The sequence below is a fragment of the Dipodomys ordii genome, unplaced genomic scaffold (genome assembly GCF_000151885.1).
Source record: "Dipodomys ordii isolate 6190 unplaced genomic scaffold, Dord_2.0 Scaffold10, whole genome shotgun sequence".
NCBI lineage: Eukaryota > Metazoa > Chordata > Mammalia > Rodentia > Heteromyidae > Dipodomys > Dipodomys ordii.
Window position 1 is genome coordinate 10,548,356 of NW_012267226.1, and position 21,740 is coordinate 10,570,095.

At 45.0% G+C, this 21,740-nt stretch overlaps 1 protein-coding gene across 1 annotated transcript; it reads left to right on the forward strand.

Moving 5' to 3' along the window:
• Positions 1 to 3,714: 3,714 nt before the first annotated feature.
• Positions 3,715 to 18,136, forward strand: LOC105980579 (fasciculation and elongation protein zeta-1). The gene is made up of 6 exons (XM_013009465.1): positions 3,715 to 3,934; positions 7,227 to 7,498; positions 8,427 to 8,507; positions 10,298 to 10,373; positions 16,355 to 16,420; positions 17,787 to 18,136. The coding sequence occupies exons 1-6, from the start codon at positions 3,715 to 3,717 to the stop codon at positions 17,801 to 17,803; spliced, it is 732 nt and encodes a 243-aa protein (XP_012864919.1). The 3' UTR covers positions 17,804 to 18,136.
• The last annotated feature ends 3,604 nt before the right edge of the window (positions 18,137 to 21,740 follow it).

A 21,740-nucleotide genomic window follows, 5' to 3' on the forward strand; every position in this document is an offset into this window, starting at 1 on the left:
CTATATGACTTTTAATTCAGAATTACAGAAATAGAGTATCAAGTGGGTAGGTGATTAAATCTGTGCAAGATGTGAACGTAAACTCAAGACTGACTGTCAACAGTTTGGGATAAGGTCAAGAATATCTTGTTGGTCTTAAATCTTGAGTCTCAATGATTGTGAACTTTTAGACTCTAAGAGGTATGAACTTGGAGACCACAGAGCCAATGGGCTAAAGACATTCTCTTTTCATTTTTATTTTATTTATTATTTTTGGTGTGCATGTGTGTCTGCAGGTGCTAGGATTTTCTTCAGGGCCTGAGTACTGTCCCTTAGCTTTTTCATTTAAGGCTGGTACTCTGTCACTTGAGCCATAGCTCCACTTCCATCAATATTTTTCTTCATTTTATTTGGTGCCAGTACTAGGGCTTGAACTCAGGAACTCACATTCTTCATTTGGCTTCTTTTAACTTAAGGCTTGGTACTCTACGACATGAGCCACATCTCTGTTTCTGACATTTTGCTGGATAATTGGAGATAAGAATCTGGGCTGGGAAGGTGGTTCAGTGGTAGAGTGCTTGCCTTGCATGCATGAGGCCCTGGGTTCGATTCCTCAGCACCACATAAGCAAAAAGAAAAAAGCCGGAAGTGGTGCTGCGGCTCAAGTAGTAGAGCACTAGCCTTGAGCTGAAGAGCTGAGGGCCAGCGCCCAGGCCCAGAGTTCAGGCCCCATGACCAGACCCCTCATCCCCCCCCCAAAAAAAAAGAATTGCCATTTAACAAAGCAGTTTATGAATACAGTATATCTTGACCAATGTCACCCCTTTCAACATTCTCACCCATCCCTCCCCTACCCATCCCTTCCCTCACTCTTCTTAATTTAGGATATACATTAGATTCTTCCCCTCTCCATTCGTCCACCCCTTTCCCCTTAACCCCACCCTTTCAAGTACCCACTTCCTGGTGTTTTATTCTAAGGCAAAGTTGAGTTCTCCTTTGAATGTAGCACATTTCAGTGAGTGCATTGGGACACACTTGCATACCACCCAATCCATTTACTTATAAGTTTATAAGCTAAATCTAGCGAGTTCTTGAGAATATTTGTTCTTTCAATAAAGAAAAAAGTATAAGAGAACATGCTGGCTACATTGTCAAGGACAGAAGAAAGATGTGTGTGCTCTTGTGATGGCTATATTGATGCCTCAAAATAGCTTTCTTTTGGAGGCAGTGTGGTATGTGGGGTTTGAACTTAGGGCCGTAAACTTTTGCTTGGCCTTTACATGGCCAGCACTCTACCATTTGAGCCACACCTCTACTTCTGGCCTTTTGCTGGTTAATTGGAGATAAGAGTCTTAAAGATTTGTCTGTCTAAGCTGGGTTCAAACCTGATCCTCAGATTTCAACCTCTTGAGTAGGTAAGCCACCAGTGTCAGAAGCAATGTATCTTTTGATAAAAGGTTTAACTTTTCTTTATGCTACTGTTCCCACCTGCAGAAAACATGAAGATACTTCCTGATGCTTGGGTTGGTTTGAGGTTAGACTTTGATGACTGAGACAGGCCTAGTGTTTACTCCTGCTAAGTCTCTCACAACTCCTGGTACATGGAGTCAGAACACTTCAAGGAACATCCCAAATACCATTTCTTCCAAAAATAGAAGCGATGGATTAGCCTTCTGTGTGTGTGTGATGCACGTTTTTTCACATTTTCATAGAACAGTGAAAAATTTTAGCCTTCCAAAGGCAGTCTGAGTTACTTTTCTCCTTGAGAATATACAGTGTTTCACAGTTAAGATTAGATTAATTTAAATATTAGTTTAAGTCATTTTTTACTTAGTACAGATGTTGAATCTCTGGATTCCTGACTCAACTCAACTCTGTGTGTGTGTGTGTGTGTGTGTGTGTGTGTGTGTGTTTGTGTGTGTGTGTGTTTGTAATGAGACTTGAATTCAGGTCTTTGAGCTCTCATTTAGCTTTCTTTTTGTTCAAGTTGGAGCTCTACCACTTGAGTCACAGCTCCACTTCTGGCTTTTTTGCTTGTTAATTGGAGGTAAGAGTCTAACCGACTTTTCTTCCGAGGATGAAAGATTTGAACTGTGATCCTTAGATCTTAGTCTCCTGAGTAGCTAGGATTGCAGGCCTAAGCTATCAGTACCCAGTACACACTCATTATTTACACAGAGGCTTGGTTTTCTATATTTTCTATGTGTGTAAGCAAGTAATATATACAATAGTTTGTCCTTAACCTTTTCGGCAGTTGCCTAACTTTGCCATCCATGTGTAGGAGCTGTGCCCACTCTATCATTGAGATAAGAGCTGAGGTGTTCCCCCCCTTCTTTCCAGATCCCAGCTGCCCCCTCCTCCTCCCCCTCCTCTTCCTCCCCCTCCTCCTCCTCCTCTTCTTCTTCTTCTTCTTCTTATTATTATTATCTTACAGTTTTTATTTTTACTTGTGGCTCAGCAGCACTTGTCTCTGTCCAGGTGAATTCTGAAGAAACAGTCTTCTGCCCCATTTGACTTGTTCTGAGAATACTTTTTTGTTTTTGTTTTTGTTTTCCAGTCACATGTATCGTGACAGCTAATGGAGTAGGTTTGGGGATATTGTCAAGCAGATAAAATATTTTCCCACTTAGAATAAAATGCTCAGCAAATTGAAGTAAATGCTCCCTTCCAATCAGCCCTGCCTTCATTTCCTGAAAGAGTAGTTTATTTCCAATAAAACATTCATCTAAATGGAGCTCTTGGAAGAGATTTCACATGAAGAGTGCTTTACATTAAAGAAAGAGTGTATGTAAGCCTTTGCTCAGGTCTATTTTTATTATTATTCAATATCTATTAAGAAATGGGTTAGGTGGGGATCAAGGAGAGGAGAGTAGATGAATGAAGAGAAGGGAGGAGAATGCAGTTAAGAATTTTTATATTCTACAAAATGGAGAAAAGTAAGGGAAGGGGCAGGTTGGGAAGGATGAGTGAGAAGGTTTAAAGAGGTGACATTGATCAAGATGCATTGTAGGGGCTGAAGGCATGGATCAGTTGGTAGAGCACTAGCCAAGGAGCAAGAGCATCAAGTACCTAGTCCAAGTCCTGGTCACAGATCTAAAAAAACAAGAAAGAAAAGATACGCTATATTCATAAACTGCTTTGTTGAATGGCAACTTTTTTTTTTTTGGGGGGTCTGGTCATGGGGCCTGAACTCTGGGCCTGGGCGCTGGCCCTCAGCTCTTCAGCTCAAGGCTGGCGCTCTACCACTTGAGCCACAGTGCCACTTCCGGCTTTTTTCTTTTTGCTTATGTGGTGCTGAGGAATCGAACCCAGGGCCTCATGCATATAAGGCAAGCGCTCTACCACTGAGCCACCTTCCCAGCCCTGAATGGCAACTTTTATGCAACAATGTATAGACAATAAAAATTTTATTTAAAGAAATGGGCCAGGTGTCAGTGGTTCATTCAGGAGGCTGAGATTTGAGGATTGCAATTTGAAGCCAGTCCAGGCAGAAAAGTCCATGAGACTCTTATGAACTACTCAGAAAAAGTCGGAAGTGGCGATGTGGCTCACATGATAGAGCACTAGCTTTGAACCCAAAGAGGCTCAGGGACAGCATCCAGGACCTAAATTCAAGCCCCAGGACTGGCATAAAAAAGGAACCCCACAAAAACAATGAAAGAAATGGTATTCCTCCAGGAATTTTACGGACGGCAAAATGAGACCTGTCCTTACCTGATTAAGACCCAAGCCAGCATGCTCCTTCTAGCAAGGAACAGTTTGCATTTTCTTGTGTACTTTCCTCAGGTGATTGAGGAGATTGAGGAAATGATGCAGAATTCCCCAGATCCTGAGGAGGAAGAGGAAGTTCTGGAAGAGGATGATGGAGGAGAAACCTCATCCCAGGCAGACTCGGTGCTGCTGCAGGAGATGCAGGCCCTAACACAGACCTTCAACAACAACTGGTCCTACGAAGGTGAGGCCCCTTGAGTGGGCAGGGCTCGCCAAAGATGATATACTTATTCTCTTCCAGGCAACAAAAGGCTCACTGTCCTGGAGCAGACGTTCATAGAGCAGACTGATGGGCAACACCTGCCCTACTTGGTATCTGCAGAGAAGTTATCTTTTTTATTTTGTGATGATCCTGGGGCTTGAATTCAGGGTCTAGGCACTGAGCTTTTTTGCTCAAGGCTGTCACTCTACCACTTGAACCACAGCTCCACTTCCTGTTTTCTGATAGATAAGTGGAGATCGAGTCTCAGGGACTTTCCTGCCCAGGCTGTCTGGCTTCAAACAATCCTTAGATCTCAGCCTTCTGAGTAACTAGGATTCCAGGCATGAACCATGGGCACCCAGCAAGAACTTAACATTTTTGGCAAACAGACAAAAACACAAGACAACACACACACAGGAAAATTTAAAGGACAGAACAAACTAAACTAAAGAAAAAAAGACTAAAACAGAATAAATGGGAAAATCTGAGGGCTACTATCTAAAAGAAATGAGGGATACTACCATAAAATCAATGGAAAAAAATATGGGCTGGGAATGTGGCTCAGTGATAGAGTGCTTGTCTAGCCTGTATTAAGGCCTGGGTTCAATTCCTCAGCACCACATAAGCAGAAAAAGCTGGAAGTGGTGCTGTGGTTCAAGTGGTAGAGCGCTAGCCTTGAGCTGAAGAGCTGAGGGACAGCGCCCAGGCCGAGTTCAACAGACCAAAAAAAAAAATCAATGAAAAAATAGATGGTAATAATGATAGCTCATCATTCTAGAATGACCTGTCTTTATCAGATCCTATTTCAATCTTGTTTTATGTATAATCTCCCAACAACCACACACCAGCCCCACTGGGATGGCGTTAACTGTCTTCCAGAGGCTAAGGGACTGGTCCAAAGCCATTGTTGGAGAAATTGAATAGAAAACAAAATCTTACCACCTCCCAGAAAAGCCTTACCACCAAGCTATTAAAGAAAGCAGCTGGGCTGGGAAGGTGGCCCTGTGGTAGAGTGCTTGCCTTGCATTCATGAGGCCCTGGGTTCAATTCCTCAGCTCCATGTAAGCAGAAAAAGTCAAAAGTGGCGCTGTGGCTCAAGTGGTAGATTGCTATCCTAGAGCTGAAGAGCTGAAGGACGGTGCCCAGGCCCAGAGTTCAGGCCCCACGACTGACAAAGAAATCTCACTGTCCAATAGCTAAGTGAATTAGAACCCATTATGCTGAAGTAGGTTTGGCAATTTGGAGTCAGGTGGCTGACTTAGGCCCCTCTGCTTCTAGAACAATGGGAGTTTAGGCCTCATCTTCCTGGATGATTGTATTTCAAAGCAATGACTCCCAGGCCCCTAAGGAAACTTTCCTGAACCGTGGAGACAGACCCTAGGAGGCATTTGAAAAGGACAAAGAAAGTTTGAAAGAAAAAGGAGGTGGAAGACAGGCAAAGTCTCTCCTTCCTTCCCCTCCCCTCCCCTTCCTTCCTCCCCTCCTTTCCCCTTCTCCCATCTCATCCTGCCCTCCTATGCTTTACTTTTCCCTCCCTCCCTCCCTCCCTTCCTTCCTTCATTCCTGGAGATCCAATCCAGGGCCTCACACATGTTAAATATACGTTCTGCCCCTGATCTGTTGCCACCCCCACTCCCAGTCCCCACCCCAGCCTTCTTCTCTTATTTTCAGTGGGGAGAGGCTACATTCTCATTGTAAATCTGCATTTGCCCTTGAACCTCATAAACCCATCCTAAACCCAGAACCCTCTCCTGACAGAGATGTTCACTCCAGCATCCAGTCTCTTAATCTCTGAAGCACAGTAAGTCAGCCTGCAAAGGAAGGGCTGGCTGGCGTGTGAAATGAAAAAAAAAAAATAAAGAATCACAGCACAGGCAGGGAAAGTAGCAGGTCCATCCTCTGTGCCTGTGCCGCAGGAGGGTCCCCAGGTTGGGGGATGGAGAGAAGGTGGGTGGGTCAGAGTAAACAGGTCCCAGGGCAGGTAAGAAGTGGCAAGACTCCCGCCTGTCATCCTGAGAACAACGTCTAAAGGGCAGGGGCGGGAGATGGCTGCCTGGCTGCATTCACTGCCACCCCATCAGGCCATTCTTGGCCACACAAAGGCCCCAAACATAGAAGTGTTTAGTGGAGGACTTGCTGGGAAGCAGATGGCAAATAAACAGAAGGAGGAGGAGAGCGCCAAGGAGCAAGACAAAGGGGAAGGCTGAACTGAGTCAGCCAACACCCAGACGACTAGGAATGGAGTGGGGTGGGGGTGTAGGGGGAGGGTAACAGATTCTAAGATTTAAAAGAAAAAGACACTATTAATCAAAGGCAAACTTTCAAAGATGGTCTCTAAATCTCTTTTATTTACTTCACTAATATTTTGACTGGCTCATACTAATGGACCATATTTATACAGTCTGGCGAGGCATTTTAATATTTAACTGTGGAATGATCAGTTTAGGGACAGTGATGCTGCTCTCGCCTCAGACACAGCATTTCTTTATCTTGGGGACTTTATTCCCCCCTCCCTCCAGAGAATTATAGACATGAATCATCACACCCAGCTTGTTAGTTGAGATGGGGGGGGATCTAACCAACTTTTTGTCCAGGCTGGCCTTGAAGTATGAGCCTCCTGATCTCTGACTCTCGAATAGCTGGAACCATAGGTATAAGCCACCATGCCCACCTGTCAGCTATATCTTATTTAGTTCTTGGGAGAGGGTTTGAACACAGGCTGTTTACCCAATTAAAAAAATATTGGGGTTTACATTTTCTCTGCCACTTGAGCCATGCCTCCAGCCCTTTTTGCCCTGGTTATGTTTTAGATAAGGTCTTGATTTTTGCAAGGACTGGCCTGGACTCTGATCCCCCTATTTATGCTTCCCACTGTAGCTAGGATGACAGGTGTGTGCTACCACATCCAGCTTTTCCAGATAAGATGGAGTCTTGTGATTTTTTTTTTTGTTGTTGTTGTTTTTGGTCCAGGTTGGCCTAGAACCATAATCCTTCCAAACTTAGCCTCCCATGTAGCTGGGATAACAAGTGTGAGCCACCAAACCCTGCTTTTTTACCCATATTTTTCTCTACAGAGTCCACATGCTTTGTTGCAGGGGCAGGAGGGGGGCTGTTTCTTTTTCCTCTTCATGTGATCTCCTCTCCTGTATTTAATATGGGGCCTCTTCCTGTCCTATCCTTTAATAGTGGTCCTCTGGGGACCTCTAAGGAGTTGGAAGGGGTCCCTGTGAAGGCAACCTTTCTCCCAAGGGCTCAGGCCTCTCTTTCCCTGCAGGACTGAGACACATGTCTGGGTCCGAGCTGGCTGAGCTGCTGGACCAGGTGGAGGGCGCCATCCGAGACTTCTCAGAGGAGCTGGTGCAGCAGCTAGCCCGCCGGGATGAGCTGGAGTTTGAGAAGGAAGTGAAGAACTCCTTCATCACGGTGCTCATCGAGGTTCAGAACAAGCAGAAGGAGCAGCGGGAACTGATGAAAAAGAGGCGGAAAGAGAAAGGGCTGAGCCTGCAGAGCAGCCGAATAGAGAAGGGGAATCAGATGCCTCTCAAGGTATGCATAGAAGCAACCCAGTTGGAAGACTGGGCATAGGCAGCCTCCAGCTCCATTGCAGATCCCAACACCCACTCTTACTGAGCAACAAAACTGTGAGCAGAGGCCTGTGAGGGGCTGTGGGTCAGAACAAGGGGGAAGATAAGCATGTGTCTCCTGGATTGCTAGGTTGGGGGAAGTGAGGGAAGGCATCCAGAGTCTTCAGAGTTCTGCCACTGGCATGGGTTGTGGTCCTGTTGCTTACCTTAGGATGTACTTAAGGTGTTTTGTAGAGTGTTTCTGGGGCTGAAAATAGCCGGATGTCTTATTGGTCTGTTGACAGCATTCTCCAAACCAGTGGTTTGTAATGGGGGATATCTCAGTAGAATCAACTAAGGAGCTGTGCCTGTCCCTGACCAGTTAAATGAAGACTATGACACGTGCATTTTAAAAACAAATAAGCAAACAAATTCCCCAGAAAAGAACAGTTGCTTTTATCTTATTTATTTATTTTTTTTGTGCCAAGCCTAGGGATTGAACTCAGGGCCTGGGTGCTGTCCTGGAGTTCTTTTTTGCTCCAGGCTACCACTTTGCACTCTTTAGTGGTTAATTGGGGATAAGAGTCTCACAGACTTTCCTGGTCCCAGCTGGCTTTGAACCTTGATTCTCACATCTCAGGCTCCTGAGTAGCTAAGATTATAGGCATGAGCCACCAATGCCTAACAAGGACAGTTGCTTTAAACGTCTCTTGTCTGTTGGATAAATTGCATGTAAGCCAAGGAAGGCAAGGTAGGCCAAGGTCTTACATTGACTCTGGTTACCATGGAGCATTTATCGGATGTGACCTGGTAGCTATGGGTCTGGGTACTTGAGTAAGAGCACAGAAGTCCCTGGCGTGTTGGCTTTGGACCAGGGAGCCTTTGCCCTCCTGAGTGTCTCTCTCCTGCAGCGCTTCAGCATGGAAGGTATCTCCAACATCCTGCAAAGTGGCATCCGCCAGACTTTTGGCTCCTCAGGAACCGACAAACAGGTAGGTCTGAACAGTTGCGTTTTTCCTCTCTCCCTCCCTCCTCTATGATCTCACAACTCAGTCTTCCCAACCATGTGCGTGTGTGGGGTGCCAACAGAAGGACTCTGACGTGTCCTTCCACTGTTAAAGAAGAAAGTGCTTTCCCAAAGTGATTTTTTTTAAGATCCTGTATTCTAGGATATGAACAAAACTTCAAACCCAACACTAATATCTATTAATGAAGTTGCATTGAAAGGAATCTATAGCTGGGCACTGGTGGCTCACACCTGTAATCCTAGCTACACAGGAGCCTGAGATCTAAGGACTGTGGTTCAAAGCTAGCCTGGACAGGAAAGTCCATGAGACTTCCACATAACCAGCACAAAACCAGAAGTGGCGCTGTGGCTCAAAATGGTAGAGAACTAGCCTCGAGCAGAGAGCTCAGGGACAGTACCCAGGCCCGGAGTTCAAGCCCCACTACCAACAGAAAATAAAAAGGGTGGGGGGAGACCTATTTCATGGCTGATCCTATCTGAAAGTTTAATTAACTCTATTGGCATTTGACCTCTGCCTGGGTCAACGACCTCTTTAGCTGCCTGGCTCAGATTGTACCCCACAACATGGCATCTCCTTGTTGGCTCCATTTTGTTAATAACTTGCCTACTGTATCAGTCAGCTTTGCATTGCTAAAGTAAGTTTCCTGAGGCCATTAACTTTATGAAAGTAAAGTTTTATTTAGTTTATAGGTTTAGAGGTTTAAGTGCAAGATTAGATGCCCTTATTGGTTTGACCTCTGCTAAAGGTGGCACATCATGGTAGAAGTATACATAGGAGCAAACAGGGAGACATTCAGATTACACACCAACAGTAGCCTTGCAAAGTGACTTCATTTCTGGATGTTAGGAAAGAGTTCAAATGAATGCTATGTTATATCGCTAGGTGTTTAGGTACAAGGCCAAAAGCCCTGGTCCCTACCCTTTGGGGTACAAGTCCAATAGACTTGGTGGCGTCAACTGCCAAGTTTAAACCTGTGGAATAAATACTCATGAAACGGCTGTGACTTTTAAATGCTTGTGCTGAATCCTCTGTGTTAGAATTCTACACTGGCACCATGGGGAGACTTTTGGACTGTGTAATTAGCTTCACAGCAGTGAGATAAGGCTCAGCGTGGTGAGACAGGTTCCCAAGGCCTCACTGCCAGCGGCAGGGCCAGGACCACAAGGCAAAGCTTCTCAACCTTGCACTGACCACTTTAGGCACCCTTAGGGCCTGTCAAGGTCTCTGGTGGAAGGTCCCCCTGCCCACCCTCCAATGTTGGCTTTGTTGCAGGAGCACCTGACATCCAGCAGAGGGAGTAAATCCAACATCCAAGACCTTGGATGTATCAACACATCATTTTTGACAAAAAGAGAAGGAATTCTTTCTCAATTTTAAACATAACAACAACAACAAAACCCTTGGGGAATATTGTCTGCTGCTCTCAGCCTGAAGGGGGACAAAGCTCCCCTGGTTTCCAAGATAACTTAGAAGTTTCTAATGCAAGAAGAATGTAGCTGCTGAGACGGAGCAAAGTTTTTCCTGGTTAATATGGGGAAAGTCTTATTTTCGAGAGACAGCCCCCAGGAGTTGGGGGATGAAATAGAGTTCTGAAATAGCAGTTTGCCACTGACCTTGAGTGTTGTCAGAAAGGTGGAGTTTGAGAGTGTTTTGTTTCTTTGTGTCTTAGAGTACTGTGCCCATGCAACTTGTCCACTGTCCTTAACCCGTTGAGGGATCGTGTCTCAGGGGCCAAATGCTTGTTTGTCTTGCAGTATCTGAACACAGTCATCCCTTATGAGAAGAAATCATCTCCTCCCTCCGTGGAAGACCTGCAGATGCTGACAAACAGTGAGTTCCTCCTTCCAAACCTTAGAGGCTCCTTGTTTCCCTCCTCCTGACTGCATGGGGCACGCCAGTATCTCAGGCTGGAGATTTCCTAGGTCAAAATATGCCCTGTATCGTGAGGGCACATCCTCCTAGCCAGGGTACAAGTAAAACTCTCCAGTGGTACACACCCAGAGCTCCGCTCTGCTCCTCTCCCCTCCTCTCCCCTCCCCTCTCCTCCTCTCCTCTCCTCTCCCCTGCCCTCCCCTCCCTTCCCTTCCTCTCCTCTCCTCTCCCTTCCCCTCCCTTTCCTCTTATTTTCTTCTCCTCTCCTCTCCCTTCCCCTCCCTTTCCTCTTATTTTCTTCTCCTCTCCTCTCCTCCCTTCCCCTGCCCTCCCCTCTCCTCTCCTCTCCCCTCCCCTCTCTTCTGCTCTTCTCCCCTTCCTCTTCTTTTCTCCTCTCCTTTTCTCTCTTCTCTTCCTTCCTTCCCTCTTACTTTCCCTCCTTCCCTCCTTCCCTCTTTCCTTCCCTCCCTCCCTCCCTCCTTTCCTTCTTTCCTTCCTTCCTTCCTTCCTTCCTTCTTCTTTCCTTCCTTCCTTCCCTTTCTGCCAGTACTGGGTCTTGAACTCAGGGCCAGAGCACTTTCCCTTAACTTTTTGCTCAACTTTGGCATTCTACCATTTGAGCCACAGCTCCACTTTTGACTTTTTGCTGGCTCATTGTAGGTAAGAGTTTCATGGATTTTTCTGCCTGAACTGGTTTCTAACTTCAGTTCTCAGATCTCAGCCTCCTGAAGAGCTAGGATTACAAGCGTGAGCTACTGTCCAACTTTCTTTCTTTTTTTCCCTCTGGTTCTTCCAGTAAGCAAGAGACCTGCTTGGGCGGAGGGAGGGGAGCTGGGGGGAGGGTGTGAAGTGGGGGTGAGGGAGATTTTTGTGTTCCTGGTTGTTCTCCAGGTGTCATCTTCTCTGTCTTTCTGGTTCCCTCCTGCACTTGCCTGAGCCATACATGGGTGCCTTAGCAAGAAGCTGGTCTCAGGCCTCATTGTACTTGTGTGTATGTGTGTGTGTGCGTGCGTGTGTGTGTGTGTGTGTGTGCGTGTGTGTGTGTGTGTGTGTGTGTGTGTGTGTGTGTGTGCCTGCGCGAGCCTGTTCTGGGTTTGAACTCAGGGCCTGGGTGCTGTCCCTCAGCTTTTTTTGCTCAAGACTAGCACTCTATCATTTAAACCACAGCTCTACTTCTGGCTTTTTTCATGGTTAATTGGAGATAAGAGTCTCACAGTCTTTCTGCCCAGGCTGACTTTTACTTGTGATCCTGTCCTCAGATCTTAGCTAGGATTACAGGCCTGAGGCACCAGTGCCCAGCTGTGATTGCACATTTAAGAAGCAAGGTTTCTTTCTTTCTTTCTTTCTTTTTGTTTTTTTTTTTGGGTCCGGTCATGGGTCCTAAACTCTGGGCCTGGGCGCTGTCCCTCAGCTCTTCAGCTCAAGACTAGCACTCTACCACTTGAGCCACGGCGCCACCTCCAGCTTTTTTCTTTTTGCTTATGTGGTGCTGAGGAATCGAACCCAGGGCCTCAGGCATGCAAGGCAAGCGCTCTACCACTGAGCCACCTTCCCAACCCACAAGAAGCAAGGTTTCTTGGGCAGAGTAAGGAGTAAGGCTGATGGGGAAGAATAAAGTCCATTTTTCCTTCCAGGAATTGATTGCTTCCTCTTCTCTGCTTTGGCTCTATTGTCTTATAGTATAATAACATTCTGAGCTATGGGGGGGGGGCGGGGGAAACAGTTATAATGAGTTTTGTAGGCAAAATCTCTTTGTCTATATTTATATATATATACATATCTATGCATGTCTGTACATATATGTATATCTATGTATGTATATATATATGTGTGTGTATACACACATGTGCACACACACACACAGACACACATACACACACACACAAACACACATCAGACTATATCTCCCAAGGGACCAGGGCACTTGGTGTCAGCTTGGCTCTCTTAGGAAGAGAAAAATCCTAGGAGACAATGTGATGACAGGCTCAGAGATGTGAAAGAAGTCACATTTCCCTGGCAACTATGCATGCAGAATGATGGCTGCCTTGGAGTGAATGGGCCAGTGTGTGGGGGGAGGGCGGGTACAGACACCCCAGAGGAAGGGAGAGGAAGACATACTTCCTGGGCCCTGGGCTAAAAGTGACCAATATCTCCAGTAAAAAAAAAAATCAATTTGGAGAATGAGAGTAGGAGACTGTGGCAAATGGAAATTCTCTTTGTATCCACAGATACTGTGTCCTTGAGAATCGGGAATTTTAAATTCAAAACATTGACTTGCTTTTAACTCATTTTTAAACTCCTGCATTTGCATAAATATGCACTAAGATTTTTTTTTCTTAAAGGGAACAGACAGAAATGTATTTGTAGCACTAGGGATGCAGCTCAGTGATGGAGTATTTGCCTCACAGGAGATAGGCCTTGAGTTCAAGTCCTAACATCGTTTAAATATATATATATATATATATATATATATATATATATATATGTATGTATGTATGTATGTATCTTGTAGAGTTGTGTTTTCATAGTGCTAAACATCTGGAAAATAAACGAGAAATTACAAAGCCTGATAGATGTGAAGTCTTCCCCCTCCCCCAATCCTATGGCTTGAACTCAGGGCCTGGGTACTGTCCCTGAGCTTCTTTTGTTCAGGGCTAGTACTCTACCATGTGAGCTACAGCAGCCCTTCTGACTTTTTCTGTTTATGTGGTACTGAGGAATCGAGCCCAGGGCTTCATGAATGCTAGGAAAGCACTCTACCACTAAGCCACATTCCCAGCCCCAGATGTGAAATCTTAAAGCAGAGAATAACTAGTTGTTTATTGTAGCTGTCCATCCAAGAATTGCGTGACATTTTCTTTTCATTGTGGTTAAGAAACCACAGTAAGTAGGTTTGTTTACATTTTTTGAAGTTCTTTTAGTAATTCCACCTAATATATCCATCATTAGAATACTTTTGATATGTGGAAAGTGAACATAATTACTCGATAATAATTATGTTAGTCGTATACACTGAGAAAACCAATGTAAAGAAGAGATGGTTTATTTTGGCCCATAGTTTTAGAAGTTTTAGTCCATGGTTTCTTGACTTGTTTCTGGGCCTGCAGTGAGATGAGAGCATCATCGCCATGAAGCAGCAGAGCTGCTCACTTCATGGTGGTCAGGAAGCAGAGAGAAAGGGGGTGGAGAGGGAGATAGCTAGAGATTGTCTGTCTATCTATCTGTCTATCTATCTATCTATCCATCTATCTATCTATCTGGAGCATGCCTTGAATAACTCTACCCTCGACTAGTTCTTACCTCCTAAATTTCCATCACCTCTCAAAAAGCTCATCACATTATGAACTCATCAATGGGCTGGTCCATTGGGTGAGGTCAGAGCCATCATGAGCCAATCACTTCCTCAAACAAAGCCTTGCCTCTCAACATGTCTGCACTGGGGAACCAAGCCTTCAATACCTGGACCTTCAGGAAGACATTTCAGATCCAAACTAGTTTAGGGTGTTAGCCATAATATTTTCTATCTTTTCTAGATAGTCATAATTAAACCAGCTATAAAATTTCGTATTTAAGTCCCACCAGTTGACATTTTGTTAATGTTTTTATGGTTGTCTCTTTTATTAAATGGATATATCACATTCCAATATTTTATACCTCTTAAAAGAAAGATTTCCAACTTCTCTCCTCTCTGAATACCAATTCTCTTTTAGATTATAAGAGCTTTTTTTTGGGTAGATTCTTGCATGGACAATGTCTCCTCTGTCTCCCCTATGTCCTTCAATTAAGGGCAGCAGACAAAAATGCATTTGTAAAGCTCCTTTGACTGGGTAACTCAGATAAAATTTGGAATTTGGAGGAAAACCTAGAACCATATTGGCAGGATGTCATTATTGCTCTTTTACTGCAGTCTTCTGGGTGGCATTTAGTGTCTGAGGTTCCATTGCAAATCTCCTGCATGTCTAGAAATACAGAAAAAAAAAAAAGAAACAAGGACCCTCAGCTTCCAGCTGAGTTGAAGTGAACATTTTTCTAAAGATATAGAAGAAATAAAAAGAGCAATAGTATGGTTTTGAGCTTTCTTTTTCTGAACCTAGTCAATGAGTCAGGCCCATCAGTGAACTCTGTTCCTTGCCCACTCCTGACTTGTGGCTTCAGGTTTCATTGCCCTGCCTTGAAATCAGGAAAGCTGATCAGTGGAGTTCAAGGACGTGGAAATGGACTTGGAAACCTACTGTTGTTATGGTTGTTTCCTGACTCTAGCTGATCCTTATTCTTTCCTCATTGAGAAGAGTCAGACAGCAGAGAAAGATGTCACAGAGAGAATACAGCCTGTGGTCTCACACTCAGAGATAAGCACATGTACTGTTCTCTACACTCTTCTGTTTATTCTGTGCATTTCTATTTACTTCATTATTCTACATGTATCTATTTCTTATAACATTTATATGTGTTTTGCAATGTTCTTCTTCATTGATAAGGACATTTTGTGCATACAATCTTTCTCCTTTTCTTTTCCCTTCCTTCTTTCCTTCCTTCCTTCCTTCCTGCCTTCCTGCCTTGCCTTGCCTTCCCTTCCCTTTCCTTCCCCCTTCAGCTCAAAGCTCAAGTCTGCCACTTGAGCCACAGCCCACTTCCAGTCTTCTGGTGGTTTATTGGAGATAAGAGTTCACAGCCTTTCTTGCCCGGGCTGGCTTTGAACCATGGTCCTCAGATCTCAGCCTCCTGAGTAGCTAGGATTATATGTGTGAGCTACCTGAGCTAGGCTATAAAAAGCCTCTTGAAAAAGCCTTTAAGAATCAAAAGCTTCCCTGTTGTTTGATTCATGTGTAAATGGTATGCTGTGAAATCCAGAGAGAGTCCCCAAACCTTCACAAACTCCAGCTGTCTAATGGACACAAAACAGAAAAAAAATATTTAACTTGTTATTTGCTACCATCAAATTGGAAATGAAGATGATTGTTTATGTAAAAAGAATGTCTTTAAAACACTATTATAGGTGATTCAGTAGTGTGACAATTTTTTTATTAGTGTATTAGTTGTACAAAAGCATGGTTCACTGTGAAATTCCCATACACATCTACATTTTATTATAGTCTCGCCCTCTTTATCATTCTCCCTTAACACCCTATATACCTGTCAGTTTTTATTAATATTTAGATCAACTATATTGAAAAGCTGCTTTGTTTGGTTTGGTTTGGTTGGTTGTGGGGCTTAAACTCTGTTGGGCACTGTCTCTGATCTCTTCAGATCAAGGCTAGTGCTCTACCACTTGAGCCACAGCGCCACTTCTGGTTTTCTGTAGTTGATTGAAGATAAAAGTCTCATAGAGCCAGGCGCTGGCTCATGCCTGTAATCCTAGCTACTCAGGAGACTGAGATCTGAGGATCAAAGTTCAAAGCCAGCCGGGGCAGGAGAGACCATGAGACTCCTATCTCCAATAAACCACCAGAAAACCGGAAGTGGCGCTGTAGCTCAAGTGGTAGAGCGCTCGCCTTGAGCTGAAGAGCTGAGGGACAGCGCCCAGGCCCAGAGTTCAAGCCCCACGACCGACCAAAAAAAAAAAAGTCTCATAGACTTTTCTGCCTGGGCTGGCTTTGAACCATGATCCTCAGATCTTAGGCTCTTGAGTAGCTAGGATTACAGGCATGAGCCACTGGCGCCTAGCAGCTGATTCTTTTTTTGAACAATTGCTTTATTCTTACAATTATTAAAGATATATACTTAGTGGATGGTATGGAAATCATGGAAGCCATCAGTCAGGCTGCTTTCCTAGAGACAATCCTGGCTGTTCTTGAAACAAATTCTAGAGGTCAAATGAGTAATTTCCCAGTTGGGTGGGGGTGGGAGTGGTGGAGGGCATGTTTGGCTCTGGAAGCAACTTTGTATCCTTGATGATGTCTCTGCTTCTCTCTCTCTCTCTTTCTCTCTCCCCCCCCCAGTTCTTTTTGCCATGAAGGAGGATAATGAGAAGGTGCCTACTTTGCTAACGGACTACATTTTAAAAGGTAAGAGCCGCAGTCACCTCCTGAACAGAAGTGGTGAGCTACGGAGCCGCTCTGAAGGCCTAGCAGGCATCTATGCAGACAGACCCAGCAGGGGCCTAGGTGAACACTGAGGGGCCTTCATGGTAGTTAGTGGGTGCTGCTAGAATTCCCCTGCAAAAATGGTTCCATCACTTATTCCTAGAAATATGTTTGTTGGGGAAATTAGAAGATTTGTCCTGTAGAATTTTCCCCTTTTTGGATTTTTTTTCTAAATTCATCTCCATGTTATACTTTAATATGTTCATCTATTTCCTCTAGGCCCTAGAATGAGAGGCCTGAGCAGCTTCAGCCTTAGACCTTTTGTTGTGTTTTATTATTTTTACAGTGCTGGGGATTAATTAAACCCAGAGCATCAAGCATGCGCGGCAAGTGTTCTACCACTGAGCTAGTCCCAGCCTTACATCTTCTCATAATCACTGTTATGTGTGGTTCTAGACATCCATCCCGAGACACATACTCTCTGCTTCTCTTTCTTTTCAGATGTCAGTAGCCATAGAAGATCATTCATGGTCTAAATCCATTGTTGGATTTGTTTTTGCTCTCAGTGCACACACAACTTTGTATAGTTTCAGATTGGTGGAACATAAATAAAACCCTGAGCTTCTTTCTGTAAGAGCCAGAAAGATTAATCTTATAGTCTAGTAGTTAAATTTTGGGAGGAATGTGTGACCCAAAGGTTTCTAAAATAAATGGTAAATCTTTCTGAGGAGGCTTATAGAATGGTATGTATAACTTTGATGGTCTGAGGGCTAGCTTTTTACCCTTGTCAATCCACGAAAATGATCACATTCTATGTCTCTCACATTGGTACATTTTGTTTCATGAAAGAAGAAACAGTGTGGTTAGGTAAAAGCATTTTCCTAAGTTATAGAGCTTGTGAGAAGAGGATCAAGGTTGTGTGTGTGTGTGTGTGTGTGTGTTGGTATTGGAACTTGAACTCAGAACCTAGGTGCTGTCCTTTAGCTTTTTTGCTCAAAGCTGGCACTCTCATTTGAGCCACAGCTCCATTTCTGGCTTTACTGGTGGTTAATTAGAGATTACTTTTGAACCTTGATCCTCAGATCTCAGCCTCCTGAATAGCTAGGATTACAGAGTGAGTCATCAGAGCCTGGGCAGGATTCCTGGATTTAGGCCCAGGCAGGTGGTTCCTTGAGACTATATGCTTAATCATGACGTCACAGCAGAAAGAGAGCTGTCAGTGTCTCTTCCTGCTCTTGGTAGAACGATGATGCGGGACTTCAACTACTGCCCAATCCTGGGAGATTGTTCTCTGCTCAGGAGCTGCCCTGACTATGTGACCTGTGACCTCTTCCTCTTCTCGTTTCAGTGCTCTGTCCTACCTAACTTTGCCTTTGGAGCAGCCTGGCTGCAGGAGGTCACTGAGCAAGAGTCCTTCCATCACAGGGATTGCATGACATCACGTAACCTCCGATATGTATTTAAACATGGATAGCTTAACTTGGATTAAACACGAGCAATCGCGGGCGGGGTCCTTTGCTGTCGGCTTCTAGTGCTAGTAATCATTGGATGCATGATCAGGGCGCAGGGCCGGTGATGCTCGCTGCCTCTTCTCCAGCTGTGTCCGGGAAGGCAGGTGTCCTCACCGCTCATTCTGTAGTCTGGCTCCAGCCCTCAAAAACAAAAACCAAAACCAAAACAGCTTATACTCTTAAGACTAATTTTGAAATAAACCTTCATTTAATTAATATTCTTCATTGCTTTGGAGTCTGGCATCTGTCAGATGTGACTGCTTTCACGCGCTCTCCTATGGCCCTACCCTTGGTGGGTCATGGCGGGTGGTAGGGCTATGTATGTGGAAGGCCATACGCAGACTCCTAGGTTCTTGCTGCTTGGCCCTATTAAAGGGAATGACATGGAGAAGCCAGACAGATGCAGTGCCTCGTGTGGGTATAGGCAGGTTGGTTCCTGAAGGCGTTGAGGATCCAGGGCTCTGTTGAACTCGCCCAAGATGGCTTCTTTCCTGTGCCGGGACACTGCTTTCTCTGTGCGCAGTGACCCCTGGGAACAAGGCCCTGGAACTTTACGTGTCCTTCCTGCCTTTCCTGCTGCCCTAATGTTATAGTAATGCGAACTCCTACATGCAGTTTCCGGCACTGACAGCTGGCAGCTGCCGGTCTCCACACACGAGCAGGCAAAAGCTGTCCTCATATTGCAGATGCTTCTCTGCTTTGTTACATTCCGAATTCTGTTGGTTCCTGTGTTCTGGTTTGAAAGATGTTAACCTGGCCAATTCCCAAAGCCTGGGCACTGTCCCTGAGCTTCTTTTGCTCAAGGCTAGCACTCTACCACTTGGGCTACAGTGCCATTTCTGGCTTTTTCTGTGTATGTGGTACTGAGGAATCGAACCCAGGGCTTCATGCATGCTAGGCAAGCACTCTACCACTGAGCCACATTCCCAGCCCAGGTCTTAACTCTTTTTACATGGTGTCTCATCATGGCTATCAAATACCATGAGTAGTTACTGGTATTAGAATTTTTCCCACAGAAGGAATCAAAAGACAGAGAGAGATGTATCAAAATGAGCTGATGGTTTGTGCCTGTAGTCCTAGTTACTTAGAAGCCTGAGACCTGGAGGATCATGGTTTGAAGCCAGCCCAGGCAGAAAAGTCCACAAGACTCTATCTTCAATCAAACAGCAAAATGCTAGACTGGAGGCAAGGTTCAAATAGTAGAGCATCAGCCATGAGTGAGAAAGCCAAGAGAGAAAACAATATAATGAGAAGAAGCAGAGATGGCCCTGTGCTGGCCTGAGGCTGCATAGGAAGTGGTAGAGAGAGACTGGCAGGTCTCTTATCCAATTAGATATCTGCTGATGCTTAGGAGTATGGTGTTTGCTTTAACCAAGCATGCTACGTGCAATAGTATAGTGTTCAGAGAAGGCCACAGAGTGACAGTAGAAGACATGACAATAAGAAGACATCCTAGGTGCTCTGCCTCTAACTTCCTGGGCCTCTGCTGGATGCCGAGGTCCCCAAACAAATCCACAGGGTCAACCAAGTGACATCACTATTCATCCTTTGACACAAAAGGGATGAGCTCAGTTCTGCCCCTCTGGGGCACTGGGGCTGAAGGCTGAGGGGTCGCGGGTGGTGTGAGGTCACACAGGCAAGTGTCACACTTGTCAGCTGTCGATTTTTCATCAGTGTCAGCAAAGAGGAAGCAACGAATCCCCAAGAGCTTTTCCCCCTGCCTTGGATTTGTCAGATCTGGGTCAGCCACTCCTTTTCCCCAATTTATCCTGCCAGCAGGTGTCTGAAGCGGCAGAGACAAGCTAATCAAAGCTGCTGCCGGTAGTTTAAAAATAAATCTGAAGTGTCAGGGACATACTTAGTCCAGGAGGAGGAGGTGAGCAGGAAGCAGGGAGAGCAAGGCCTCCTCTTTCCTTTCGCCTTTTGTCCACATCAGGAGTTTAGAGGGAATGTGAAACCCACACCTCATGATTTTGCATTGTCCTTCCCTCATCGGTGCTACTCAAGGTGTGATGTCCAGCGGCAATGTCCACACCTACTTGCTTGTTTGAATGCAAAATCTCAGGTGGGCTTCTAGACTTAGCAGGACAGCGTGCACACTCAACAAGCCTCCCTGGAGCTAGTCTTTGCATCAGGTCTTAGAAGGCTCTGCTCTAAGGTTGCAGAGTTGCTGTAGCTCTAACTTGGGATGAAAACAAAGGAAACAGGGATCGTCTGATTACAGGTACACCAAGCTTTCCCCTTACCATTCCGTATACTCATCCCAATGGTGAATGTGGATAGTTGAGGGTCTGATTAAAGTTGATTACAGAACTCATCTAGGATGGCCACACTCACTTACTGAGGAAAAGAGGAAGTCTCCGGGAACATTCTTAAGAAGATCAGAGGCCAGCTAGCTAGTAGGTCCTTTAACTGAAGTGCTTTCTTACTCATTAACAGTGTTGTTGCCAGGCCCTTGTGGCTCACATCTGTAATCCTAGCTACTCAGGAGGCTGAGATCTGAGGACCATGGTTCGAAACCAGCCCAAGCAGGAAAGTCTTGAGATTCTTATCTCCAATTAACAACCAAAAACGGGAAGTGGAACTGTGTGGCTCCAAGTGGTAGAGCACTAGCCTGGCCCTGAGTTCAAGCCCCATGACAGGAAGAAAGAAAGAGAGAGAGAGAGAGATAAAGAAAGAAAGAAAGAGGAAGGAAGGAAGGAAGCAAGCAAGCAAGCAAGCAAGCAAGCAAGCAAGCAAGCAAAAAAGGATTTTGTTAAATTTAGTCTGGTCAAGTCCACGGAAGAAAATTCCCTTGTGGTGCCTTTATTTCTCCTGAGTTATAACTTGTGATCACAGGGACAGGCTATTTTCCAAATGGAATAACTCCAGGGTCTCTGTCCTTTCCCAACTTTTTCAGAATGGGACACAAATTGGTCTGCCAGAAAGAAAACTGCAAAGGAAAGGTTTTGTAGCATCTCTACACCCAAGTTTGGACAAATTGATTTTTAAAATTAAATCAACTGGCTTATACTCATAATCCTAGCTATTCAGGAGGCTGAGATTTAAGAATCATAGTTTGGAGCCAGCCTGGCTGACACATTCCTGACACTCTTATCTCCAATTAGCCTGTAAAAACAAAGAACAGACATGGAGGTATGGTTTAAGTGGTAGAATACCAGTTATGAGTAGAAAAAAACTGAAGGAAAAGCTCAAGGCCCCAAGTTCAAGCTTCAGTACCAGCGCGTGTGCGCGCGTGCACACACACACACACACACACACACACTGACCTGTCGTCATACATATTGGAATAACAGCTAGAGTATGACTCTCTTCATTGGCCAGAGAAGACTGGATGAAGACTATCACCAACAAACAGGCACGATCGCCGAGCACCAGTGGCTCACGCCTGTAGTCCTAGCTACTCAGGAGGCTAAGATCTGAGGATCGAGGTTCAAAGCCAGCCCAGGCAGGAACATCCATGAGACTCTTATCTCCAATTAACCACTCAGCAAACCGGAAGTGGCACTGTGGCTCCAGTGGTAGAGTGCTAGCCTTGAGTTGAAGAGCTGAGGGACAGCACCCAGGTCCAGAGTTCAAGCCCCATGACTGAAAAATAAAACAAAAACAAAAAACCAAAAACCAGGCATGATCTGTTGTCTTCTTTTGTTTTATTTTTTATGTTTGGAGCTAAGGATTGACGAGGCCTTCCACGTGCTAGGCGTGGGATTACCATTGAACCAGTTGTTCTAGAATGAACTATCACCATCTTCATGCACTTGGCCAAGTCCATTCTTTGGGAACTGGCCTTG

Excerpts from the sequence above, each read along its gene's own strand:
- LOC105980579 (XM_013009465.1), top strand. The coding sequence starts at position 3,715 with ATGCTCCTTCTAGCAAGGAACAGTTTGCATTTTCTTGTGTACTTTCCT. Across the intron at positions 3,935-7,226 it reads CAACAACTGGTCCTACGAAG|GACTGAGACACATGTCTGGG; the intron begins GTGAGGCCCCTT and ends CTTTCCCTGCAG. Across the intron at positions 8,508-10,297 it reads CCTCAGGAACCGACAAACAG|TATCTGAACACAGTCATCCC; the intron begins GTAGGTCTGAAC and ends TTTGTCTTGCAG.